Source organism: Aspergillus terreus, genomic scaffold (assembly GCF_000149615.1).
Source record: "Aspergillus terreus NIH2624 scaffold_15 genomic scaffold, whole genome shotgun sequence".
In the NCBI taxonomy this organism is placed as follows: Eukaryota; Fungi; Ascomycota; class Eurotiomycetes; order Eurotiales; family Aspergillaceae; genus Aspergillus; species Aspergillus terreus.
The window spans coordinates 812,756-838,925 of NT_165938.1; the positions used below are offsets into that span (position 1 = coordinate 812,756).

At 53.6% G+C, this 26,170-nt stretch overlaps 11 protein-coding genes across 11 annotated transcripts; 6 read left to right on the forward strand and 5 right to left on the reverse strand.

Annotated features, from left to right (window-relative positions):
* Positions 1–1,828: 1,828 nt before the first annotated feature.
* Positions 1,829–2,695, forward strand: ATEG_09773 (uncharacterized protein; the record flags this gene model as incomplete). The annotated part of the gene is made up of 2 exons (XM_001218394.1): positions 1,829–2,085; positions 2,236–2,695. The coding sequence occupies 2 exons, from the start codon at positions 1,829–1,831 to the stop codon at positions 2,693–2,695; spliced, it is 717 nt and encodes a 238-aa protein (XP_001218395.1).
* A 169-nt stretch (positions 2,696–2,864) lies between these two features.
* ATEG_09774 (uncharacterized protein) lies at positions 2,865–4,499 on the reverse strand (the record flags this gene model as incomplete). The annotated part of the gene is made up of 1 exon (XM_001218395.1): positions 2,865–4,499. The coding sequence occupies one exon, from the start codon at positions 4,497–4,499 to the stop codon at positions 2,865–2,867; it is 1,635 nt and encodes a 544-aa protein (XP_001218396.1).
* A 649-nt stretch (positions 4,500–5,148) lies between these two features.
* On the reverse strand, positions 5,149–7,841 carry ATEG_09775 (oxidoreductase; the record flags this gene model as incomplete). Its single annotated transcript, XM_001218396.1, has 3 exons — positions 5,149–6,620; positions 6,783–7,416; positions 7,650–7,841. 3 exons carry the CDS (start codon positions 7,839–7,841, stop codon positions 5,149–5,151), a joined length of 2,298 nt encoding a protein of 765 aa, XP_001218397.1.
* Positions 7,842–8,384: 543 nt separating this feature from the next.
* On the reverse strand, positions 8,385–9,725 carry ATEG_09776 (uncharacterized protein; the record flags this gene model as incomplete). The annotated part of the gene is made up of 4 exons (XM_001218397.1): positions 8,385–8,522; positions 8,566–8,862; positions 8,909–9,112; positions 9,282–9,725. 4 exons carry the CDS (start codon positions 9,723–9,725, stop codon positions 8,385–8,387), a joined length of 1,083 nt encoding a protein of 360 aa, XP_001218398.1.
* Positions 9,726–10,406: 681 nt separating this feature from the next.
* ATEG_09777 (aminoglycoside phosphotransferase family protein) lies at positions 10,407–12,767 on the forward strand (the record flags this gene model as incomplete). The annotated part of the gene is made up of 3 exons (XM_001218398.1): positions 10,407–11,038; positions 11,271–11,323; positions 11,473–12,767. 3 exons carry the CDS (start codon positions 10,407–10,409, stop codon positions 12,765–12,767), a joined length of 1,980 nt encoding a protein of 659 aa, XP_001218399.1.
* A 590-nt stretch (positions 12,768–13,357) lies between these two features.
* Positions 13,358–14,974, reverse strand: ATEG_09778 (allantoate permease family MFS transporter; the record flags this gene model as incomplete). The annotated part of the gene is made up of 4 exons (XM_001218399.1): positions 13,358–13,786; positions 13,841–14,243; positions 14,297–14,720; positions 14,770–14,974. The coding sequence occupies 4 exons, from the start codon at positions 14,972–14,974 to the stop codon at positions 13,358–13,360; spliced, it is 1,461 nt and encodes a 486-aa protein (XP_001218400.1).
* A 641-nt stretch (positions 14,975–15,615) lies between these two features.
* ATEG_09779 (DUF1445 domain protein) lies at positions 15,616–16,578 on the forward strand (the record flags this gene model as incomplete). The annotated part of the gene is made up of 2 exons (XM_001218400.1): positions 15,616–16,377; positions 16,432–16,578. 2 exons carry the CDS (start codon positions 15,616–15,618, stop codon positions 16,576–16,578), a joined length of 909 nt encoding a protein of 302 aa, XP_001218401.1.
* A 293-nt stretch (positions 16,579–16,871) lies between these two features.
* ATEG_09780 (uncharacterized protein) lies at positions 16,872–17,951 on the reverse strand (the record flags this gene model as incomplete). The annotated part of the gene is made up of 1 exon (XM_001218401.1): positions 16,872–17,951. One exon carries the CDS (start codon positions 17,949–17,951, stop codon positions 16,872–16,874), a length of 1,080 nt encoding a protein of 359 aa, XP_001218402.1.
* Positions 17,952–18,961: 1,010 nt separating this feature from the next.
* Positions 18,962–19,614, forward strand: ATEG_09781 (uncharacterized protein; the record flags this gene model as incomplete). Its single annotated transcript, XM_001218402.1, has 4 exons — positions 18,962–19,044; positions 19,096–19,129; positions 19,250–19,369; positions 19,426–19,614. The coding sequence occupies 4 exons, from the start codon at positions 18,962–18,964 to the stop codon at positions 19,612–19,614; spliced, it is 426 nt and encodes a 141-aa protein (XP_001218403.1).
* Positions 19,615–20,008: 394 nt separating this feature from the next.
* Positions 20,009–21,714, forward strand: ATEG_09782 (uncharacterized protein; the record flags this gene model as incomplete). The annotated part of the gene is made up of 7 exons (XM_001218403.1): positions 20,009–20,268; positions 20,341–20,502; positions 20,558–20,801; positions 20,947–21,159; positions 21,218–21,261; positions 21,292–21,380; positions 21,626–21,714. The coding sequence occupies 7 exons, from the start codon at positions 20,009–20,011 to the stop codon at positions 21,712–21,714; spliced, it is 1,101 nt and encodes a 366-aa protein (XP_001218404.1).
* Positions 21,715–22,616: 902 nt separating this feature from the next.
* ATEG_09783 (uncharacterized protein) lies at positions 22,617–23,500 on the forward strand (the record flags this gene model as incomplete). Its single annotated transcript, XM_001218404.1, has 3 exons — positions 22,617–22,899; positions 22,923–23,020; positions 23,192–23,500. The coding sequence occupies 3 exons, from the start codon at positions 22,617–22,619 to the stop codon at positions 23,498–23,500; spliced, it is 690 nt and encodes a 229-aa protein (XP_001218405.1).
* Between the last annotated feature and the right edge of the window lie 2,670 nt (positions 23,501–26,170).

A 26,170-nucleotide genomic window follows, 5' to 3' on the forward strand; every position in this document is an offset into this window, starting at 1 on the left:
TTTTGTGCTGCCTGTGATGGTTTTCATGGATAAGTATCCAGAGACGGGACATAGGCACCGTCAGTCAGGCCTATTTAATGGACCAACACCCCCAGAATGCAATTTGCATCAGCATCCTTTACACGGTTCTCCCCAATATCATTTAAACCTGCCCTGGCCCCTGACCTATGTCACGCACGTGTCACAGCCGTGGAATTCGGGACCACGAGAACACGCGCACGCCTTCCCAGCATGCATCTCAGCCACAGAACCACTCCGCGCCCGAGCGCATCAGAGAAGATCCCCGTCTCGAATATGGCCCTGCGATCATGGCTTATCTGAATGGAAACTTCGACAGCCTGAAGTCTTTTGGGCCGGATGAGGAAAGGCGGGTAAAAACCGCTGCCCGTCTCATCGAGGGACAAGGTCTTAAAGGGGTCGAGAAGAATTCAGGAATCAGGGACTTGATGCGTGCGACATGGAAGAGGAATATTGAGGATGAATGGCCCGCGTACCAAAAGAATCATTTTGCCGGTATGAGTTGTCCACCATCTTGATTCGTGATACATAGACACTAAGCTGAGACATACCACCGCAGGAGATAACCATTCAATTGGAAAGCGTGATCGAAAGAAGCTCCGTTGGCTGCCTTGGGGTACGTAGGCAGAGAGAGCAAGAGGAGTGGAGGAAATGGTATGTTTGTGTGTGTGTGTGTGTGTGTGTGTGTGTGGTCGGTCGGAGGAAAGAAGTGGGAAGGCTGTGAAGATAGATAAGTGATGCGTTGAATGTACCATAACCATGCCCAGACCAAGATGGGGCCGGAACTATAACCTACGAGGAACTTCTCAAGCTACAAAAGTAGAACTACGAACAGGCCGATAGTCTTATACTATACACTGTTTCAGATCAATTTATTGCAGCAAGGTTGCTTGCTAATATCTCCTACCATAGCTCTTGTTAACGGCCCCCATCTTCTCCTTTACGTAACGAACTATATATCTTTCTTAAAGTCCTACTAGTAGCGTTCCACCTTAATGTCTCCTAACAGGCTTAGACCTAGCTAGAGCACGGCCCTTAATAGTACCCAGTCGCAGAAGTGATGGGCTACTTTACCCCGCATCCGCCTCCCCTAATCCACCCAGAATACCCTCCTTACAAGCATTGAGCGACTAACTTCTCTCCTACTCCCTCCATCAGCACCCGGCCGCCATCCCCTTCGAAAATACCGCTCAGATACAATGTATACATAACTGCTGCGCAGACGATTGAGTCGACCAGTATTGCGGCTGGGGAGGGGCCCTCAGATGCCTGATATACGCCATTGTCATGGCTACTAAGATAACATATTGCTCGAAATAAGGCACGGAATAGTTGAGTTGTGGGGACATATAAGCACATGTTACAGTCAATACAAAAACACGCCGGCACAAAGGCACAAACCTCTTAAACATTGCCATCTCAGGGTGTTTGATAAGTTAGGTATGTTTATACTAGAAACGAAGATCCTACGGTAACCCCTTTTCCAGAGCAGAGAATGGTGGCGGCCCGACCTGTTCAGAGGCTTGGCAACCTTAAGTTTCGGCTCGATTTGATGACGTATTGATACACCATAGAACAGCAGCTTATAGCTGGGGATCGTTCCCCGATAATAAACCCCGAAAACTCTAATACGGCCAGTTCCTCCCTGAGAAGCCGACCCCTATCTCATTTTGACACATACAATATCTGGAAGCAGAAGAGCATGCATAGGTTGCCTCATCGACGGTCGCGCAGTCGATCTGACTGTTAGCCAAATCAACCACCTCTTGTGGCAACATTTCATGAAACATTTGGCCGGCAGCCTTACAACATGGCAGGCGAAACCGGACCTATCCAGGTCTCCAGAGCGATGGCCATGTTGATAGCCGCATTCTTCGCAATATCATGTTACAATGTACTCGAGATCACCATTTCGATCTTCACCACCTTCCGATGTCGTCGCGGGCTCTACTTCTGGAGCATGCTGGTCGCGACTTGGGGCATCTTACTCCACGCCATCGCGGTTCTCCTGCGCTTTTTCGCCCTGGCCCCGAATTTTCCAATGTCTGTCTTGATATGCATTGGCTGGTATGCGATGGTGACGGGCCAGTCCGTGGTGCTGTATTCAAGACTACATCTGGTGACGACAGGGGCTCGTCGTCGTCGTTGGGTGCTATACATGATTGTATTAAATTTCTTCATACTGCATGTACCCGTCACGATACTGTTTCTCGGCAGTAATGCGGGCGTAAACAGCTTCGTCGCCCCATTTAATGTCTACGAGCGGATCCAGCTGGCTGGGTTCTCCGCCCAAGAGATCATCATCAGTGGTCTCTACATCTGGGAAACAATGACTGGCCTGAGACCGGTGCTGGCCATGAAGGGGCGCGCCGGCAAGAGAGTCATTGGCAACCTCGTTATCGTCAACACCATCGCAGTCCTATTGGATGCATCCCTCCTTGCCACGGAATATACCGACAACTTCGACGTCCAAACCACCTACAAGACGGTGGTCTACAGCGTGAAATTGAAAATGGAGTTCACAGTGCTCAACAGTCTACTTACTGTGATCTATGCGCACCCGTCGACTCTGGAGGATTTCCAACGGCAGGACATATTCCATCATCTAGAGCCAACGTCAACTGGCGGTCAATCGGCCGAGGCCCCGGTCCTGCATGTCCCTACCGAAAGCCTCTAATTAATATAGAGGGCAAATTGTCCGGGGTTTATCGTGTTCAGAACAGAGTGGCTAAACTGGCACAAGCCCTCCATGTATATAAGACTGGTTCAGCTAGCGTAAAGGATCTTCCATTCACAGCGCTATTGTCCATGGCCTGTCTTGCAGAAAGAAGACGCAGCCAGGTACCCTAGGACCAGAGAATATTAAGTCTCGCAAGGCCCCTTTTCCGTGGCGATGCAGCCTCCAGATCTTGAAGAAGATAGAACTGGATCAAGCCCACGATGGGGATATCCTTCAAAGCGAGGATATGTGTTTTTTTCCAGTATTTGTATCCGAGGTATAGTGCCAAGACAATCGGAATGTTGATGTATGATGAAAGAAATACCTCAGTGTCCCAGTGGCCATGGATAAAAGTGCTAAACCCTCCAGTGAAAAGCAAAAGCAGGAATAGAGCAAGAGAGGCCCAGGTGGAGTAAGGTTGAAAAGGGGCTGCCCATGGGAACTCTCCATGCCGGTCGATGCCCTGTCTTTTAGACCCGTAGTATAATCGGAGGTATACTATGCAGACGATACCCCAGTCCACTAACGTAGAGACTGCCACAACGGCCTGGAGCCATCCGAAGACAGTGATTGCTGACTTATTAAGGGCCATATAGCCCAAACACATAAAGGCTCCAAGAAACAGGATGGCCACATAGGGGACACTGAAGCGGTTGACTCGCTGGAATACCGCGGGAGCATGTCCATGCATCGCCATGCCAAATAGGATCCGGGAGCCGAAAAGAATAAATGAATTTCCAGCAGACCAGGCTGAAGTGATGATAGCGGCATTGATAATCGAGGGGACACTGTTTATCTCTGCTCGCCGAGCAGCGATAACGAACGGTGACTGAGAAGCTGTGCCGGTTAAATGAAGAAGGCTGGGGTCGTTAGAAGGGACCACTAATCCGATCATGAAGATCGACAGGACATAGAAGATAAGAATGCGGAATAAGATGCGCTTTGTTGCGCTCGGAATGGCGTGTCTCGGGGACCTGGTTTCAGCACCGGCCAGGGTGATGTTCTGAGCTCCGGCGTATGCAAACACTGCATTATTGAGAGTCGACCAGAAACCGAGAAAGCGCCCGAAAGCGCCCTCGATGCCGAGATACTGAACAAAAGGTCCTGGCGATTTCCAATACCTGAATCCAATCGACTGGCCACTAGGTCCACCCCCGCAGGTAATCACAAGCGCCAATAGATTGACGCCAATGATCAGTAAGATCTTCATGATTGCAAATACAAACTCGAGCTCTCCGTAGATCCGGATGAATAGCAGCGCTGTGACGAGTATCAGAAGGCTGAAAACTGTAATCCATATCGCGCTGTTAACAGTGACCCAGAATTCAACTAAGATCGAAGCCGCCACAATCTCAGCCGGGATGGTCACCAAATATGAGCATACTTGGTTCCATCCGTTAGCGAAGGACATAGCCGGGTCGAAGAAGAATTCCGAATACCGAACAAGACCTCCGCTCAGAGGCACTAGAGCACCCATCTCTCCAACGACGAGGACAACATTGGAAACCGCAAGCCCAACAATAGTGTATCCGAGGAGGGCCCCTAGAGGGCCCCCTGTTGCGAGTGCTTGCCCGGAGTTGAGAAAGAGGCCCGTACCGATTGTGCCGGCCAGAGCAATCATTTGAATATGTCTTTGGTGAAGACCCTGTTTGAGAGTGCCTCTTTCTCGGAAACTACTCCCGATGCCGTTTAATTCACCGGTGAGTACTGGGGAGCCAGCGCCTTCTGTGAGGGCGATTTCTGGGTCCCTTGGCGGCGACATTTGCTGAGTCGGCGGGAGGAGACGAGTATTGCGGATTGAAAAAGTAGGTCAGAGTATTAGCAGAATGGTCATTTCTGAAACAAGAGGTGGTCAATCTCTCAATCTCTTCTCCTAGGAATATTACAAACATGCTTCTTGAGCTTTGGGACCTGTTTGGCAAGCTACCATGGAAGCTTTGGAGTTTATCCCCGCCAGAGAACCTCCTTTGCACGGGGAAGCAACTGGTTCGTAGAGTGCTGAGGGGTAACCAAACCATGGTCCAGCCGTTGACTTTGCAAGCGAAGGCGAAGGGGGTGGGTGTCTGGTCCCAGTATCTCTCGGCTCCGAGACCTACCTAGGTACCTACCGCTGCAGCCCACATTTGGTCAACCACAACGCCTAACGGAACCTGATTCTGCAGTCTGTCGACACTACCCGAGAGTCTTGATCTCCTGACCTTTTTCGTGTGCTTGTACCCATGCACATACGAGTATAGGCCAAAGTAGCCTGCTTCAGGCTATAAAACCGATCGTTACCTTCCATAAATTCCTGATTACTTATCGAACCAGATAAAGTTACATTAATTCTAGGACATCGAGTCAGTATACGTACATCTGTACGGTATATCGTATGTCATTCTCGCAATCTATGTCTACTACTTATAGCCAGGTTACAATTGAATAGCCCGCCCAAACTGGTTCGGCACCGTCACCTTCACCCCCAGTTTCTTCGCTGTCGTAAACACCCACTCCGGCTCGCGCAGGAACTGCCGCCCCAGCAGCACAGCATCGCCCTTGGGCTCGCTCCCAGACAGCATCGCTTCCGCCGTCTGCGCCTCATCAGCCCCGTGGATGATCTCCTCCGCCTGGTCTGCCTCTGTGATCAGACCCACGGTCCCAACCAGCAGCGGCAGCCCCGCACTGCGAATCGTCTTGCGCAGCTGGCCCGCCAAATCAATCTGATAGTTCGTATGCGGCTGGATCTTCTGCTCGCGATGGTTCGCCCCCGAGCTCACATCCACCAGATCAATGCCCCATCCGGACAGCAGCTTCACCAGCCGGTGCGAGCTGTCCATATCCCACGTTCCCGACTCCGCCGCAACCGCCGTCCCCTCCAGCCACTCCGTTGCGCTGATCCGCAGAAACAGGGGCATGCCGCGTGGGATGACAGCCCGAATCGCCTCCGCGATCTCGCGCACAATGCGCGTGCGGTTCTCAAAGCTGCCCCCGTACTCGTCCGTCCGCTTGTTCGTGACCGGACTCATAAACTCGTTGATGAGGTAGCCGTGCGCCCCGTGGATCTCAATCACGTCCACTCCAGCCTGCACTGCAAGCTCGGCGCTTCGGGCAAACGCCCGCACCACCTCCTTCACCTCCGCTGTTGACAGCGCCCGCGGGACCCAGAACCTGTCGCCCGTCGGGTCCCACATGTGCTCAACACCGCCGCTCGGCCCGACCACGTCGTCCGGCCATCCGCCCACCGCCGCAGTCGCCTTGATGCTGGGCTTGCGCTGTCCATCTGCGCCGGCGAGCCACGGCGCCACGGTGCTGGCCTTGCGTCCAGCGTGTGCCAGCTGGATACCGATCGCGCCGCCCTGCGCGTGCACGAACTCGCACACCCGCTGCAGACCCTTGAACTGCTCCGAGTCGGTACCAGCCTGCCACAACCCCGAGTCGTTGGGCGAGATGCGGCCGTTGGGTTGGACGGCGGTGGCCTCGATGAAGATCAGCCCCGTGCCCTTCAGTGCGAGATGCCCCAGGTGCGCGAGGTGATAGGGCGTCAGGGCGCCCACGAAGGGAGAGGCTGGATCCGATTCGGCCGAGTACATGCACATCGGGGCGACCATAATGCGGTTCTTGAGTGTTAGGTCGCGGATGCGCAGCGGCCGGAAGAGCGTCGGCGTCGACGGGTCGTTGGGGTTGACCGCTGCGCCGGCATTGTTGGCCGGGGTGAAGTAGGGGGTGTGCGGGGCGCGAGCCACCGAGGGGGAGGAGAAGGTCATGATAGAGAAGGCGATGGGAGAGAGAGGTGTGCGAGGAGAGGTGTCTGGGGAGACATGTTGGCGATTTATAGATCGGAAGTGATCCGAAGCGCAATGAGGAGAAACGCGCTGCTGACAAATTGCCTCGGCTTTCCGGATATCTTTCTACACAACACTACTTCAGTCTCGACATCCCAACAACTATACAGAATAACGCATACTATTACATATCTACACCCGACTGTCCCGCCGTCGGTGCGTCTGCCCGTACTGCAGCGTCGTTCTATCCGCTTTCCACCGAACCCACCAGTATACCATCGCACCCACAATACCCAACACGAACTCCCACGGCGCCCACCAACGAAACCGCGGACTCGGTCCTCGCATGTTATTGAGCAGCAACTCCGTTCGAAAATCCACCGTGATATACACCTTCCCCTTTTCGAGCCCTCCAATGAGCCTCTGCGCCACCGTCCGCGACGACGGCACCCTGCGCTCCAACGCCTCGCGCGACCGTGGCGTTCCCTCCAGCATTCCCAACAGCTGCGGCTTATGCTCGTGCATGTCCAGATAACTGTCGGAGGCGAATGGCCCCGGGAATGCGCAGTGCACCCGGATCGCATCCTCCCCGTATAGCAACACCTCCTGGCGCAGGGTATCCGCCAGCGCGCGGATGGCAACTTTGGCCGGCGTGTACGCATCATATCCGGGGAGACCGAGAAACGCAGCGCTCGATGAGGTCAGAACGATGTGTCGGGGGGAGGGGGTGTTCGGGACGCGCTGCCAGAGGCGCAGACAGCATTGCACGATGAACACGGTCGTGTAGTAGTTCCGTTCCATGCAGGTGGTGATGGACTCGGGGGAAATGTCGGCGAGGAAGCCCCTCTGCTGCGGGATGCCGCCTGCTGTGCAGATGAGGATATCAGGGGGATGGTAGTGGCTCAACACGCGCGTGATCTGTCCGTCAGTATGGTGCATTCTGGCAGGATAGGCGGTGGTACCTCCTCGGGCTGCGTCAGGTCCACCGAAATGGCGTCCACGATCTGCTTGGACGACGTGCATGCGCCCTGGATCTCCTGCCGGGCAAGACGCAAGGTGGCTATCGATCGCGCGAGGAGCAGGAGATTGGCACCTGCGGGTCTTTATCAGCCACCTGCACGAGGTCGGTGATAAATGATATGGTTGCTCACCTCTTGCAGCCAGCTCCAGTGCCATCGCTTTTCCAAGACCTTTGGATCCGCCTGCGACCACCACCAGCTGGACCAGTCAGCATGAGATCTTAGACGAGTGTGGCGGCCTACCTTTCCGTTCACATCAAATTCATTATGTCTGGGAAATCCCAACGAGGGGAGCTGTAGCTGTTGCAGCTGTGGAATCTTCATCTTGCAGCACGTCGGAGTTGTCCAAAGTCTGCAGATGAATTCTCCGTATTCTGCTTGCCATATATGCTGCTGTTTGTTGACACGCGACTGGAATGTAAGGGGGAGGAATGCGGAGCACTATTGCTTCGGATGTGATCTATATCACTGATCGGCGCCGTCTGTTCGTTCATCGGGATCTCGCTCTAGACCCGTCAATCTGTCTAGTTGAACTATGCAGAATAGTCGAGTACGGTTGATCTGTACATGAGCTCTGTTGCTTCTACTCGCTGCATTCATGCACCGTCCGCCCCTCAACCAGGTCTGCAACACCTTTGCACCAGCAAGCTCTTCCTGGCTGAAATCACGATCAATGGCAATGAATGTCGCCTTCTTGCCATTTCCAGACTGCCATTGCGATGTTGCGCGCCGATCGCCTCGCACCACAAGAAAAGGTCTAATTTCTACCCTGGAGAAGCAAAAGACACGACCCGAGTATATGACCAATATCTAACCCCCGTTGGCAACAGAATAGGCCCGACAGGAAGTAATAACAGATGCATGAGTCTAGAGATAGCTCTTCTCCTCAAACGGCTTCAGTCCAAAATACTTCCACACTTCTGCGCTCTCCATGTCTTCGCGAGGGCTCTTCATCGCCATGGTCGTCTCGGTTGACCCATCGCTCATCCAGACCACTACTTTATTCTACTCTGGTCAGCAGGTTCTTCATTCGGGGTTGTTGACGTACCAGTCCCACCGACAATCGGGTCATGCCCTCCCACCAGCGTACGTGATATTCAATCTGCTTTCGCGAATTAACCGCGCGCACAATGTTCTCAGCGACCACCTCAGCCTGTTCGATAGCTCCGCGTGCGTTCTTCACGCCATCCGACTCGATCACATCTCCTGCTGCGTAGGTTCGGGTGAAGAGCGGTCCTGCAATCTGCAGCGTCGGCTGCACCTTGATGTGTCCTGACTCGGAAACCGACTCTGCAGACAAGGCTTCAATCAAGCCGGAGTTCGGTCTTTGTCCGACACAGTTGACCTGACATCCATTAACCAGTATCCGAGACGAGTGTGGAGAACCATACCAAGTAATCACAGGGAATAGACTCGCCCGACCGCAACTCCACAGCTTGGTCACCCTCTTTCACGACCCTCTCCCCAAGTCGCACCTTCACCCCGAGGCCCGTCAACTCCTTCAACGCAGCCTCTCCGAGCTTCCGCCCAAACCGTGCATTCAACAGGCGATCCCGCGAATGCACTAGCGTAACGTTCTTCTCCGGATACCGCCCCTTTGCATCAGCGGCCAGCTCAACACCGACAGACCCTCCCCCCACAATAACCACATCCGTCGCGTCCCGGGAGTGTCTCCTGCTCAACCCGCAGCATCTCCATGCCCTCTTGCTTGTCTAACGCCGGCACACGGGAGGGCAGACCAGCCGATGCCCCCGTCGCAATCACCAAGTATTCGTAGTGTACTGATTCTCCGGACGCCAGCTCCACCGTTCCACTGCCGTCTTTTTCTGGGATAATCGTCTGCACCGTACCCTGGATCCACTGGTAAGAGCCAGCCGGCGCCGAATCCAGATACGGCCCGTAGGGAATAAAGGCCTTGTGCGCGTGCCCTGGGACGACGCTGAACCGCGGCAACACCCATGTCAGCCGGAAATGGCTGTGTTTCTCGATGATGACCACCCGGTAGCCTGTAGGCAGTGAGTTCGCCAGACATCGTGCGGCGTGGTATCCGGCGAAAGGGGCGCCGATCACGACGACGTTGCGAGGATTCTCGACTGCGCGGTAGGTGAGACGGTGGATGCGCTGGGCGAGGAGGAGGTGTAGTTTTTTGGGGAGGAGGGAGAACAGCGCTCCGAGGAGCTTGACGCCTAGGACGATGTTGGATAGCATGGTGGTGTGAAATGACCATGGAGTGTTTGTGATAGAGGATAACGCACCAGGGACAATGGGTGACCCCTTACATCCACGATTCTGCCTACAATGTGTCTGCTTATGTGGCTGATCTTATCTGATTGCCTGATGCTCCGATTATCGGATGTGACACAAAGAGAGACAACAAAGCGCGCGTAAGACTGCCAGTTCTTGGCCTTCCCTTCCGTTTTAATGCTCCGACCTTGCCGCTTTTTGGTTACTAGTAGACTGGGTACATAGAACTGAACACGCTAACCTGATCGGTGAAAGAGTTTAACTACGTACTATAGTTAGGGCAGAGGAACCGGCTCGGATGGGGGCGCCGTAGTATCCGCTCCGGCCTTTTCCTTCCGGGGATGGTGCCCTCCGGGGCCCGGGGGGCGCTATTTGGCTGCCCTGGAAATCTGCGGGGCTTTGTCCGCTTCCTCTAGGCCCACACCGCTACAGGTTGGTGAGTGCCGTACAGTGTATTTAACCCCTGCCACTACCTATAGACCATGCTCATCTCCTTTGTTTACTCCATGCAGAGATCGTGTCTTTCTGCAATATCGGCTTCTACAAATCGACCGTCAGATTTCGTCCAGTTCTCTTCGGTATGTTGACACCTCCATTAACAGTATCAACGGATTGACTAAGATTGTCGGGAGGATCTGAAGCGCAATGACGACTATTGATAACGGCAGTACCGGTGATGACAAGCGGGAAAGAACCCAAGCAAACACCGGGATTTTGCATGATCGTTCTCCTTCGCCTGATGGATGCATTGCCTTGACATTCGAGCGAGGATATTATCATTGCGATCGGCTCTTCATCAAGAGGAGTCTGAGACCTAGCGAATTTCGGACCTCGCAAAGAGGTCTTGTTCACGTCCCTCGCCTAGGGAAGGAGAGGCTTGAAAATGAGGCAGAGTCGCTAAGGTTCATTCGGCGCACGACCAACATCCCGGTTCCAACTGTGTACGGTGCATTCGAAGTGGACGATTCGTTCTATCTGATTACGGAATATATTCGAGGTACAGCCATGTCTCAGCTGTCCGAGGATCAGAAGAAAATTGTCCGTGACGAGCTGCGTCAGCACCTGGCCACCCTTCATAACATCAGGTCGAAAACCACCGGCGGACCGTCGGGGATTGTGATCCCTCCCTACCGAGCCATGAAGAGCACGGTCAATGACCGCTGGCCAGTGCGATCATCTGAAAGTGCAGAATACGTATTCTGTCACAATGATCTATCTCAGCCAAACGTCATTGTTGACCCCGACACGCTCAGGATCCGAGCGATTCTCGATTGGGAGTATGCAGGCTTCTTCCCTGAATATTTCGAAGCTCCGTTCTACGAAAGACCGGGCCCTTCAATTCCACTCGATGGTGAGAAAGACGACGTGAAAGATTTACTTCAATTTCTTGGACACTACTCCAAGGAATGAAGCCCAATGCAACCCATTTCCACGAGCACAATAGCGAGTTGATAGTCAGAGCCATTCTCCCTGATCAGGTTCAGCCCCCTTGACACTGATCAAAGGCAGATATATTATTGACAAGGTTATTAAACGCCAAGGACTAAACCATAACTATCTAGGTCCATGGTAATGAGCATCCTTCTATCCTTCCGATTCTTTGGTGCTGTATACTGTGGGGTATAGTATATGGTGGATGTCTAGTTGTATACTCCACCGTCTACATCTGTAGGATCAGCCGTCCGGCGCTAGTACATAGGCTAAGCGCCAGCTCAACATGAGGAGGCTGGGCAAACCAGCACGGTCACCCAAAGCGCCCCAGAAAAAAAGAAAACATCCTCAGACAACAACATCCTCATCCTCCTGACTCTTCTCTCACCATACCTCCAACATGCCTCCAACCCATCGACCATGATCTTCAACACCTTCCGCGACTTCCACCTCGACATCGTCGGCTTCCTCGCCATCCTCGGCGAAGCCTCCGTTGCCGTGAACTACCAGGTCTCCACGCTCTCGTATTTCATCTTCCTCCCGCGCCTGCTGCCCGCGCCGCAGGCCTTCATCCGGCCCGCGCGCCCGCTGCGTCTCGAGTCCGTGCCCGGCGTCGTCATCGGCGTCAGCTCCGGCAACCTCTGCCGCCATGTCTACCGCATCCCGCACATCATTCTGCCCGGGGAGAAACTCAACGCCAGCAAAGGCGACTACACCGTGCGCCGCGTCGAAGTCCGCATCAAGCCGGGCAGAAAAAATGGCCCCCTGGTCACGGCCAGGACGTTCGGCCTCCTCTCGCTCCTCTCGGTCGTTGGCTGCGCCATCTCCTTCGCCCTCCTGGGCCTCTCCATCCACTACAACGACGGCTGGGCGCTGGTCGCCACCGTGCTGCTGTCGGTTCTGTCGACCGTCATCGGGATCGCGTGCAAATGGGAGCTGAAGCTGGGCAAGCGCATCGCGAACCGCGACATCCCGTCCTCCGACGTCATCGTGTGCTACCCGAACGGGTCGTTCCTCATCGTCAAGTGCGACGAGGACGTCGCCCGCGCGCTGTTCTTCGCCCCCGAGCGCTGTGACTACCTCTTGGGTTCGTTGGCGTACCGCTCGCTTTCGCTGCTGGGCACGCTGATGCTGATGTTTGGCGTTGTGGCACTCGGGAATTCGCAGCTCGAGCTGCAACTGGCGTTTGGCGCGTCGTATCTGTTACTGAATGTCGCGTATTGGGTTGTCGCGGCTATGCCGGAGCGCCTGCACTGGGATTACTCGGCGCTGGAGATTACCGAGGAGATCCTGGTGAGTCCCTCGGCGAAGCGGAGCTTTACCGATGCGCTGTGGCAGGCGATCAAGCAGACGAAGGCTACGAGGTGGGTGCGGACAGGCCAGGTCGCGCCCGATACGAGGGCGTGGGATGAGTGGTTGAAGAGGGCGCATGAGGTTGCGAATCGGGAGACTGAGGGGGAGGGAGTGCTGCCGGATGAGTGGGATGCTGGGAGGAATCTCAGTGAGTGTATTAAGATGTATGCGATGAATACGGAGTCGCGGCTGCGTGAGGAAATCAGCGGCGAGGGGAAGTGATCATGGCCTGTATGCAAGATAATGAGGAATGATTGATGATTATGATTTATGCCAGGATGCATGTTTCCTTTCATACACCGTCAGAGGTTTATGTGCACGCATTCGAGATCTGCTGCGATATTAGCAAGAATATAACCATCCCAGAGAGGTCCTACCGGCTACCACCGCCGTCCATAGCCCCCTCCATATCCTCCTCCGCGTCCTCCGTACCCTCCTCCGTATCTCCCTCCGCCATGTCCTCCGCCCATACCCATTCCCATACCGCCGTGGTGTCTTCCATGTCCGTAACCACCCATCGGCCCCATGCCATATCCGCCGCCGCTGTACCGATGAGGCCGAGGTGGAGGGCCCATTCCCATACCGCCCATTCCCATGCGGGGGCCCATACGACGTCGACCGGGAAGGCTGAAGCAGAGGCCCATGTTCGTGCTCAAGAGGTATATTATGAGATTGAGAGTGAGATTAACAGAGGTGCACAAAGAGTGTTGTATTATTGTAGTGGCGGCCACAATCCGATATATATACCCCAAGTCATAGCGTCATCCACAACCCGAACCAACCATCACCCCTCGGAACAACAATACCCAAACCTAAAAGTGATACTTGAAATCAATCTCGGCGTCACCCGTCCGCACTCGTCGCGTATCCTCCTTGCCCTCGGCGATCCTCTCCTTCTCCGCGTTCTCGCGGCGCAAGTACCACGCATGCACGGCGACCACGCCCTGCGCCACGACCAGCGCGCCCATGGAGAACGCGTTCCCCAGGACGTACGGCGACTGGCGGTAGATCTGCCCGGCGACGATACCGGCGCAGTTGCCGATCGTCTGCTGCAGGCCGATCTCCATCGCGCGCCGGTAGTGCGGCGCCACGTTCACGTTCAGCCAGGCGATGTTCAGCCCGACGCCGGTGTAGGTCGCCACGCCGCAGAGGTAGGTGCCGAAGTATTTGACTCTGTCGTCGGGGACCGCGAGGAGGAGGATGTAGCCTATGATTCCGAAGACGTTGGTGCCGATGATGTACTGCAGTCGTCAGTATCGCAGTGCGCAGTATCCCATCTGTAAGACAGAACATACCGCAGCAAACTTGGAGTACCGATCCGCCAAAAACGCAAAGACAATAAACACGGCCGCGGCCCAGATGTACACCGGCACGGTCAACACATTGCTCATCAGCGAGTTGTACCCCAGACTCTTCAGGATGGTCGGCAGGAACGTGCTGAACCCGTACAGCAGAATGTCCTGGCAGAACTGCACAGCCGCGCTGAACATCAGCTTGGGATCGCGGATCGCCAGCCGCAGCTCCTCCCAGCTGAACTCCTCGCTGCCCATGTACTTGCGGCGCTGCTCGTTGCGCACGCGCATCATCCACTTCTCCTCGTCGTTGAGGAAGTAGGCGTTGGCTGGGTCGTTGGGGAGGCCGAACCAGATGAGAATGGCGCAGAGGACGCTGAGGAGGCCTTCGATGATGTAGACCCATCTATCGCAGTTAGTATGAGTTATGCAGTGCCAGATAAATGATAGGTGAGGTACCTCCATCCAGCCTTCCCCCCGATTCCGTCCATATGCAGCAACCCGTACGCCAGCAGCCCCCCGACCGCTCCGGAAATCGCGGCGCAGCTCATCAGATACGACACCCGCTTCGCCTGCTCCTCACGCCGATACACCATGGTCAGGTACAGGTTGAGACAGGGGAAGAGGCCGGCCTCGCAGGCCCCTAAAATCAATCGCACGGCATACAGGGCCGCCACGTTCTCGATGAACCCGGTGAAGATGGTGGCCACCGACCAGACGATGCAGAGGCCTGTGAGGATGTTTCGCGGGGTGAGCTTCTTCATCAGCACCGCCCAGGGCGACTCCAGCAGCACGTAGGTCACGTAGAAGATCGACACGGCGGTCGAGAATTGCGTCTCTGAGGCGCCGATGTCCTCGGGCATGCCGGCCACCTTGACATTTCCTGGACCCCGTCAGACGGAGTCGTAAAGAATTGATCATCAGAATCTTACCAATGTTTGTCCGATCCAAGAAACAGGTCAGGTAGGTCAACATGATGATCGGAACAAAGGCCGCATCCAGCTTGACAAGCAGTTTGGCCTCTTTCTTCGGGTCCAGCACGATGTCCTCGACAGCACGCACGCTGGCGTCGTCTATGGACTTGCGAATGTCGGTTTTGGCATCTTCGAGGGGGATATCGTTCTTGTCGGTCGACATGAGGCGAAGCAATTCGGTTTACGGTTTTAGAGACAGTTGATGTTTGTTGCACTGTAGAAATGGATTAGGAGTATAGGAAACCACCGTCTATTATGCAACTAGCTAATCCGGGGTCAGAAACCCTAACGAACCACCCACGCTATCTGACTTTGCGATAACCGGGGCAATCTATCATCCCCATACGTGATTCCCTGGGATTTCCCTCCTATCGCCCGGGGCATCTATTCTGTGAGTAATGAAAACTGCCCTCTGCCAATCACTCCCTGCCCGTCGGAGGGTCTCCGCCGATGCACCTCCATCGTCGGGCCGATGGAGTCTGATAAGCGGTGGAGACCGGCAGCCACCCCCGGTATCAGCCATTGAGCACGCCGCTGCGCTATCTGGATCGGCTGTTGTGGGCTGCTTGTCCCCATACCTCGCTATCAGACTGTCTGGTTCTGGTGCGGAGAGGATTCGCCTCCGACAGGAACCCCCAGACGTCGGGATGTGGGCTCCGACGTACGGGGAAGCTTTCGCTTGGTGGGCTACCACGCGGAAGATGCTGATGGTCTGACCTTTTAGGTTGATCGTGGAGTTCTTTATCACCCTGACTGACTTGTGCTAGAACTATCATCGACATCTGAATAGCACAAGGATCCACCATGACGGTAACAGCGCAGAATCCCCCGGTAGAACCAACGTCTCCCGAGACAAGCAACATCACAGCTCTAATAGCCTCACAATCCACCTCCCCAGCCCATGAAGCCCGCCTCCAAAGCCGCTACAACCTGGTAACCAACACCTCCGGGCTCGCCCCAGGCTACCTCCAAGCCAACCTGCTCATCCTCCCCTCCAAACACGCCAGCCACTTCCACGACCTCTGTCTCCGCAACCCCGTCTCCTGTCCCCTGCTGGGCATCACCTCCCCCGGCAACCCGCACACCGTCCGCCCCGCAGCATGCATCCAGCACCCTGACTTCGACCTGCGCACCGACTTCCCCATGTACCGCGTCTACAAGCACGGCAAGTACCTCGGCAGTCGACGCGACCTGCGCGATGTCTGGACAGACGACTACGTCGGGTTCTTGATTGGGTGTTCGTTTTCGTTCGAGGATGCCCTCACCGACGCGGGCCTGCAGCCTCGTCACCAGAAGACTAATACTATCGTCGCTATCTACCGGACGAATATCCCGCTGCTGCCGGCGGGCGTTTTTACTGGCGCGACTTGTATCGTCTCGATGAGGCCGTATCGGCCGGAGGATGTGGAGAGAGTCCGCGATGTGACAAGGCCGTATCTGGCGACGCATGGGGAGCCGGTGGCTTGGGGATGGGACGCGGTGCAGCAGCTCGGGATTAGGGATATTCATGCGCCTGAGTTTGGCCAGCCTCAGGTGTTTGAGGATGGTGAGGTTCCTGTGTTTTGGGTATGTTTTCTCCGGTAGACGTAGATGTCTTGTACTATGGCTGATATGATATAGGCCTGCGGTGTCACGCCGCAGATGGCGGTTGAATCGGCTGGGGATAAGATTGACGGACTTGTGTTTGCTCATGAACCGGGACACATGCTGGTCACGGATTGGAAGACTGAGGATTTGCAGAAGTTGGGGAGAGGGTCTTTCGACTAGTCTGATCTGACTCTATACTAGCCCTGTCGAGCGAATGCCTCCTATATTCTACGCTTGTGCCCTGTTTTCTTTTTTTCAGAAATTGAACGAGATCACATTGGGTACGTAAGTGTTGTATTGCTATCTCTCAAAGAATTCAGAATCCTATAGCCTATGAGCGAATATGTCAAAAGATTACGACTATATGTGTTCACACTTTGGTGGCCTGTCGGTCATTTTTACGCCTGACAGAATATCCTGGCCTGGAGTAGTAGGAGAGCCACATCAAAGTACATTTGGCGACAAAGCTTGCACTATCTAGACCTAAAGTCGACCCGGTCATCATCATCGAAGAACTCCACAGACTCCTCTTCCGCAACATCAGCCGCGCCACACATGGCGGCAACCCGGTTCAATATCCACTGCATCCGCACCAGCTCGAAAGACGGAAGAGGCATGCTCTCCGGATCCGCGGTTGTCACCGTGAAGAGGTGGCCGGACCGAATGCGTTCCTCCATAACGCAATCCCACAGCTTGGCGTTGAATGGTCCGGCGTCCAAATCGGAGGGGAGCGAGGGCGCGTCAGTCATGCGTACCCATTTGGAATACTTCCGCAAAGGTAGCCACCAGAACCGCAGTATAAGAGATGTCTTGTCCTCGGACATCGCAACGGGTTCCAGGGCGAACCGTGCCTTGCGCCAGAGGCCATGCACACTCTCCGAGAGACACAGTAGGTTGCTAATAATTCCTGTGCCATCTGGGCCGGAGATGTGCTCCTCCCACTTGTCGACGGTCTCATGGGACCAGAACAGGCTCAAAAGAGACCAGAAACTTCGCCGTTCCTGTGTGGGCATCTTTCCCACCGTGGAGGGATATATGTGGCAAGGTGAGACGGGTTCACCCATCCTCGTAACGATACATAGCCCATCATCCCTCTCAAGGGCCATTCCCTTCGCGGTGTCGCACCGTTCAGTCCGGTCCTGGCCTGCGACCGGTTCGCTGCGTCTCGGGATCTTGCTCGAAGACCGATCTCTCCCCTTGAACTTGCGCTTTTGTGGGGCTTGGGGAGACTCCGCGGGAGTGGGAGACTGATCTGCGAGATCAACAGGTTGCGTGTGGTCGAAGTCGAGTTCGGGTTCGATTTCCTCCCCGAGCCAATACTTCAAGGTCCTCACAGTACGCTCGGGGTTCGTGAGACACGAGAAGACCAAGTTAGCTCTTATACCGCCAGACTGTGTTTCACGAAGCATAGTTCGGAGTACCTCGATATCGGATAGCCATAGCATCGAGTGTGTGGCGAGATCAACATGGTGAATTTTGCATACGTCGCTAAGCTGTTGGATGAGGCGGGCCCTCTCGTTCGACAAAAGCTCGGGGGCAACAGAGGGAGGCATGGTATTGTTTGTGGTATACTTCGGGGTAGATGGGTGAGATGCAGCAGTGGGGAGAGAGGAAGTTGGATTGACAGGCTGGTGACACCGCAGACCACCAACCCGTCAACCTGACGATCTCTATATGTCATCCTGCGTTCATCGGTATATGAGATGTGGAATGAAGTAAAGGACTTCACCATAGGCTCCTCCCCCACCAGGTGAATATTAGTACCATATTGTTTCCAAAGAGACTGCAATGACTGGATAATGTATCGTCATTCCTAGGTAGTATATCACTATGGCCATAGAACTGCCCTTCGCGAAGTATATCCCCTCAATATGGCGTCCATATCAATCCTTCTCTTACCCAACTGACCCCCCTTCTGGATCAGCACCTATTGTACCCCCTGACAACCGTCTGTCTTAAAAGGTTCTTCTCCAGAGTTGGGTTTCCGACTACCTAAGATTGCATCATCATGAGCATCCAGCAATAGCTTCCTTTCCTCGGTTGTAGTTAAGACAAGGGCTGGATTGATAGGTTTACATTAATGAAACATGGGCTCCGTAAAGCCAACCTTTAGCTTAAGGCTATCCTAAATCGTGTAGTATAGGGACAGTCAAGGAGTTTGGTGGAATCTTAGCTGGCGGTAGGCACTTTGCGGGTTAAACGGGTTAAACCTAACTTGGGAAAGATTCCGGATGCTCGCCAATAAAGATTCAGAGAAGTATATCGACATCGAATATCCAAGATTGGGCAAACAAAACACGAATATCTGAAGCGAACGTAAAATAGAAATTGTTAGGGGGCCTACAAAGGGACCAAGCAGCTATTCTGGCAGAGTAACGCAGGAAAGAGTAGGAGCCTGAGGCCAGAAAGTGGACCCACTCTGTTGTGTTTCTCTGTGTCTTTCCTTCACTTTCACCTTCACTCTCACCCTCACTTTTACCTTCACCATCTTCCCCCTCACCATCACCACTGCCACCATCACCCCCACCTACAATGGACAATAACCAAGGCCTTCACGGGCACCATGCGCCTGCGCCCTTCGGGGCTGAAAGAGGACGAGGAGGAGGAAGACGAGGAGGAGGAGGAGGAGGAGGACGCGGCGGCGGCGTAAGTCCTATTCACCTCAAGGAAGCCAGACACAGTTCTCACACATTTTAGAAGAGGAGACACCGAAACAGGTGTCAGATCTGTGGTGTGCGCGGCCACTTGGCCGCAGAATGCCTGTTCCGCTCCGGCAATTTGCCCCTGGTAAAATTCCACGTTACAAGAACCTCGAACACAGAGAAGATGGCTAATATGTATTACTTAACAGGGCGAGTTGTACCAGGAGCGCGTTGGCGCTCGCGGCCGTGGCCATCGTGGTCGTGGTGGTCGTGGCCGGGGCCACCACGGCCACGGTGGTCACGGCGCCTCGAACGCGGTCGTCGGGCAGGTAATAAATGCCTCTACCGAATTCACTATGAATATGTATGCTGATTCAAATAGCAGTCCGGCCAGCAAGCCCCTCCTGCTGCCGAGGATGCCGCCGCCGGCCGGCCGCCCCCCCAAACCCCCGCGCCCCAAGCCCTCGCCGCCCAGGACCCCCCTGGTGCCCCCGATGGTGGCCCCGGTGCTGGCCCCGGTGCGCCCAAAGCTGCTCCCACCGAGCAGGCCGCCCCCGCCGCCCCAGAGAAGTGAGTTAGAGTATGTACTCGCCCCTAGAGCTAGGAAACCAAAGCTGACTAGTATGTTGTAGAGTGACACTGTCGTTTTCTGTTTTCTTTTTCTTTTCTGTCATAGAAAATAAACCTGTTCAGTCTTGAGTAAAAACCTTCCGAGAGCACGTAGAGTATCTCTATGTAGATCAAGAATGTTGTTTGAGTGCACGTGCGTCTATTATTGAGACCCGAGGCAATTGGCGCCCTGGGGTAGCCGACGCCCGTAACCTGCCGAGTAGTCCACGAAATAAGATGATCATGGGGGAGATGAGCATAAAACATTGGGCTTACGAGGACGATCTAGTTGATTCCACATATATAGTGAGCCGTCCCAGGATCACCAGAGTAGGAGGCCACACTCCGACAAAGACACAATGTATCCCACAAAACCAACTATCAAACTTCCTGCGTCCTACGAAACGCTAAACCTGCCCCAGATCGAATTATCACATCATCCGCACGGCGCAAAAGCTGTCACGCCAGTCGTGATCATAATATTAAACAGACCGGAGAAGCACAATGCGTTTACACCGGACATGGCCCGTAGCCTCGAGGAGGCCTTTCGAATGTTCCACCTTGATGACAGGGTGAAAGTGGTGGTCCTGACAGGGGCCGGTAGGATGTTCTGTGCAGGGTCTGACCTGGATGTTGGATTCGGGGATGGTTCTGGGGATCCAGCTGACTACCGAGATATGTACGTGATCAGTAGAGTTGACACTGACGGACTGACGGACAAACTCACAATTATCTGTTTTAGCGGTGGCCGAGTTGCAGTGGCTATGCACCGGTGCCAAAAACCGACCATCATCGCACTTCAAGGCTCTGCAGTCGGCGTGGGCATGACCATGACACTCCCTGCGGCCATTAGGTATCCTTTCATCAATGAATCATTTATAGCCAGCATATCGCTGACTCTTCTTGAGAATCTGCCACCAAAAGAGCAAATACGGTTTCGTCTTTACCAGACGCGGGCTGCCGCTCGAATCATGCTCCTCATATTTCCTGCCTCGTCTGATCGGCCTGTCTCGCGCCATGTTCCTGATCACCACGGGCGGAGTGTACCCCCCAGAACCGCGATATTTCGGTGATCTGTTCACAGAGGCGCTCCCAGAGGCGAACCAGGTGCTGCCGAGGGCGTTGGAGCTGGCGACAGACATGGCTGACAATGTGAGTCCGATGGCGTCTGCATTGAGTCGCGCGTTGCTCTGGCAAGGCGCCCAGTCACCCGAGGAGGCACATTTGTTGGAGTCGAGAGTATTCCATTCCCGGATTGGGTCACAGTATGTCTACCCCTCGTATATCACTGCAACAGAATATTGATTATATCGTTGTAGCGATCACCAAGAAGGCGTCAAGTCTTTCTTCGAGAAGAGGAAACCCGAGTTCAAGGCGGATCTCCAAGGGAACTGGCCACGGAACTACCCATGGTGGTTTGAGGCAAACATTGAGCGGGAGCCAAAGGGTGAAAAAGAGACTTCTAAGCTATGAACTCTTTCTTTCCGGGAGTTTCTGTGCTTTGAGTTCAGTAGATACGATCTGTTAGTCACACGTGTTCGCGATATATATATACAAATATTTTACAGAATAACCGTTGGCCGCCGAAAAGTACCGACGCTTTGAATGCTATGTAAGGTGGGATATATGACTGTAGTTCCAGGGTTGCAACAAATTGGTGCAACCCTGAAACTACCCCAGAGACGTATGATTTGCAGCCTCGCGAGGCTCTCAATACAGGAAACCTGGAGTGTAGGCCGCGTTTCCTGGGGGTGGATGAATATGTTTCTTGTACCGTGTGCTCTGATTGAACATGCTGACAAGATCGAGGCTAAGATCCATTTTCCTCAGAGCTATCACCATCTCTGCGACTTGGTGCACTGACCTCGGGCTTCAAATACCATATTGCATCGCTCTTTGCTGCTGCAGATATAGCCTTCGCACTATCGACCGGTTGATGTACAATGAAGATGTGTGGAACTAAAAATGAATGCTAGACTACCAAAAGTGTGAACACACTCTGGGCCCTAGTATACAGACCATTTCTATGTTTGACAAGATACGAGCAATCCTTACCATTGCTTGAGCCATATCCATATAGCCTGGTCAAGACTTGGATTTTCCTTCCAAAGGAAATCTAAACCACAACAAAAAAGAAAAAGAAAACAAAAGAACGCAGCGCCAGTCTACAACATACTAGTTAGTATTTTTGTTGTCCTAGCCCTAGGGTCGAGTACTTACTCATATCCACATCGTTCTCGGGCGTGGCCGCGGATGGGCACGATTATTTGCCCGAATGCAAACAAGCCACCAGTGGGAGCACTGGTGGCCGGGGCCTGGTCCTGCTGGGTGAGGCTGACCGGAGCGACTGCGGCACCGGCGGGCTGCTACTTCAATTAGTATATTGTCGCCATGGATTTGGTAGAGCCAAGACTGCGAAGCTTCACATCAGGACACACGGTACGATAGAGTATAAACACTTCCAGTGTGACACTGTCGCCAGAATGGAGGGTCTCGCAGTCGTGAAGAGACTTGTCCATCTAATCCCTGTCGAGACGGCTTCGGGCAGCTTCCCACTCCACCAGGTTCTTCGGAAGACCAGAAAACGCAGACATTGTGATGGTTATGTGAGAAGGTGCAGGCACGGGGAACGAAGGAGAAGAGCGGAAAGCTTGGTCGATCTGGGGAGTTGGTCAGAAGTGAGAGGTGAAAATGGGAGAGGATGGGTAGAGGGATGGGAGAAAGTGAAGAGAAGAGATGACATGAAATGAGAGAAGTACAAATCAGTCACTTTCACCACAGATCCCTCCACCACCAAGGCAAGCATTCATACCGGATCGTTTACATTCATTGTGTTTCCTTGGATTGACTGCGCAGGTGGATAATATTGTCGTCACTACCAGTATTTCACTATGCTAGTATGACTTCCTTCACTCCTTTCTCTTCCCCTTCAATATGGCTTCATGCAGACAGGTCCCTATCATCAAAATGCCCACGAAGAAACCCCAATACAATCCTCCTTTCAACCAATTGAAGATCCTCCCGGAGAAGATCTGGCCACTCCTGACCCTCGATCAGATCTCCGATCATGACTTGGCCCCCTATGGCATTGTTCGCGAGGAGTTTGACATCGAGGCACCAGATACCGTCCTTGGAGACAAGCTCCCAATACTTTCCACGCCTTTGTCCCAAAGAACTCTGGACAAGCACCCAATTAACAAGAAGGCCCTGGGTTTCGACCACGGGGACTTCAAATACACGGAAGAGTTCAGTACTGATAAGTGGCTGCTGCAGCTTCTGGAGAGGGGACTTTAGACCAGGAGAAGTTTACGACACGGGCGGAAGAGGCCGCTCGCTACCTCCAGCGCTGGGCATGGCATGGCTTCCCAAGGGTACGATTTCCGACTTCCGTTCCTGACCGCGAATGTCCGGTTGTTGCCTTAGCCAGGCACTCAACTGGCACGAAATTGAGTTAGGCTCGGTCTTCCCAAGTGTGCTCCTCAACCGTGTTTCTAATATTTGCAATATGTAGGTGGCCGAACCCTCTGCTGAAAAACATCCAGTCCAACGCATATCTGGGCGCTGGAAGACCAGGTTGGTCGCTCCAGCGTATCATGGAGCAACCCCGGACAGGAGCCATACTCCCCTACAAAGCGGCATGTGACCCTTATGGTCACTCAGGAATGCTGTGGAAGCCCTGGATCAATGCTCCTGCGAGCTTTTTCCATTGCTCGGAGCAATGGAGGCAAGAGCATCCCAGCCCAAGGTCGCCGGGGAGGAGGAGGCAGAGCGGTTTCACTCCGATCCGAACATGGTCCAAACGCAACTTCCTCGATTGTTCCCAAACGAGCAAAGATTCCCTGTGTTGTTAGTTTCTCTGCAAGGCCCGCAGCATGGTAGAATACTTTATGCTTGCATGGAAGGAGGCAGGATGTTAGTCTTCCAGTCAGCTCTATACAGGTTTGCGAAGAAGGAGACTGCACCCTGGGATCTGTTTGCGCGGTGGATGTTGAGCACGCCGTTGGCGGAACATGAGTGAGGGTTCTTTTTTTTTTTTTTTATGTTTTCCTGCTGATGCGTATTATCGGCGCGGAGTGGGTTGCCCATTTTTGGTAGTGTAATGGTCATTTTGGTTGACACAATGGATGTCTACCTCAGGCGCAGCCGCTGACGAGGAACTGGGCCCGAAGCCGACCGATTCGACCAAGGTTCTAAGAAAACTCACCGAAAAATGTCAAAGGAACGAGCTCTTACCGGAGCCGATTGTTATTTGGGGAACTGGAGATGGGGAAGGTCGTCCTTGTCGCCAGAAAGGAAAAGGGTAGTCTGATACTACCACGTTCAGGATGTGGAAAACGATTGAAAACTGGGACCTAGGCACCGAACCGCCCAAAAATACTTATCTGACCCAGAGGTAGCTTGGGCTGTCCTCAACGTGGATAGAAAGCAGCGTTCTGTACTGTGGCGCGCTGACTTTGATGCCAATGGAGACATTCGAACGATCCAAGTGCCCGCGAAAATCGAGTGGCACGCAGTGTACAGAGGCTACTATGTGCTGCGCGGTACCCCTCGCGGCAGATCCTGGCTTGTCAATACGCATCCTACCAGTGGAAAAAGAGATAATGTCTACTCCGGAATCGCGCTTGTAGTACAATCCATGGAGACATTTGAAAAAGTGCGCCTGGGTTCCAAAGGACGCGCAATGGGCTGGGTCCAACAGCGTGGTCGCCAACCAGCGTATCATGACCTCCAAGGTTACATAGAGAAGCATCTCAATCAAGAGGAGGAAGATGTTTAGCTGTCCCAGTTGTTCCTTTCTATTTTCTTGGGCAATACTTGGTTGTGACCACGATTCTGGCTCCCAGCTTATTCTTGGTCAACTTGCCTGTTCCAACCTTGCTTTTATTTTCCCCTCCAGATGACAAGGAAGACGCCATGCTTGTTCCTGGACAGTTGCTGCACTAGAAAGCAGGATGTTTGCTAAGTACGCTGAGCGTATTTTCTGCCATTCTGTTCCATCTTGGTGGATTAATGATCGCTAGTCAGTTCGAATAGCTCCATAGCGAACAACCATCAACTTCCTTGTCTACTAATCTCCTACGTAGTATGGATTTGTAACAAACCATTACTAATTTCTTCATACGAGAGTTAGCTCAAATGGTTTATGGAATAGTTCTGCTCGGATATTGCTGGTAGAGAGGTTGAAATATTGATTCATAACATACGGTATTCTATACCCACTTTCCGCGGTCTGGCTGGCCAATGTTTATACCTATACTACAAGGTAGGTACCTAGGTAGGTAGGCTTCAGCGTCGAAACTATACCTATGCGTTGTCATGGGTCGCAGCATCTTTTTATGAGGAGATACAGAAAGTCAATCTGGTTCGAGATGATCCATCTGGCCATGTGGGTTTCCACGATCCATGATCGATCTACATATGACATGTGTATCGTTCGATCACATTCTATAGGGAAAGTATCAGGCAACAACATATCCAAGGGATGGTATCTTATACCTCCGCAACAGTCATACCTTTCATACGTTGTTGACGCTCATCACACAGGACTGAGATGTGGATCAATTGAGAGTTGACATCCATTACGAGCAACCGCGAGATACTGTCCGAGATCTCAGCCAACCGTTTTCGGCTCCACAGAAGACTGTTCGATATCGACCCAGCAATCAATGTGGACCACTCCACCTACCGGGAACACCTTCCTCCTTATCCTTATAAGGCCTTGTGCAATATCTGTGGCTGACCCGGCCGAAAGAACACTGTACTTTTCCATTGAGTCAGAACAACATCGACGAACGCCACGATGTCTGACGCCAAAGACAATGTAAACGGTCACGCAAGGGATCAGCCCTGCATTCCGGAGATGACCGGACGACCTCTCCGCCACAACGACAATAATCCTATCAGGTATCTCTTCCTCCCTCCGTACATGTTCCTGTTCCCAACATAGCGGGAGGGTGTGATGTCATGGAGGCAACACGGAAGCCAAACGTTCCTGGTGCCGATAGAAGAGTCGTCCGTGCGATGCAACCCGCGAGAGTATCGCATGCAACTAGACTGAGAGAGACAAGGTATGCAAACCGGATGCGCTGCCTCCTCCTTGCGTCATTGTTGGGATCTACAGCCAACCACCGTCCATAGCTAGTCGCTCGGATTACCGCTTTAGGAGTGTCCGGCAAGCGCCGAGACGCCGTCTCGCGCCAGCGCATCCGTTCGTGTGTCCATCTTCTGGCAGACTTCTGTTGCTTATCCTTATACTGCCTTCGTTCACGCCGATCACCATGATGTAGTTCTCAGGTAAGCATCCTCGTCATACTCACCTCCGTGCCTTGACTCGAGAGCCAAGAACTCTTCGCTGTCCAAGTCTTCCCACCGCGTTTGGCGGACATGCATGTGCCCTGTGGTATCGAAGACGGTAGGGCCCAAAAAGAATGGAAAGGTAAAGAAAAGTACTCCACGGCATGATGATCCCCAGATGGTGGAGACACTGTTCATTGGGGAAGCCTCTGAAATGGCAGGAAATG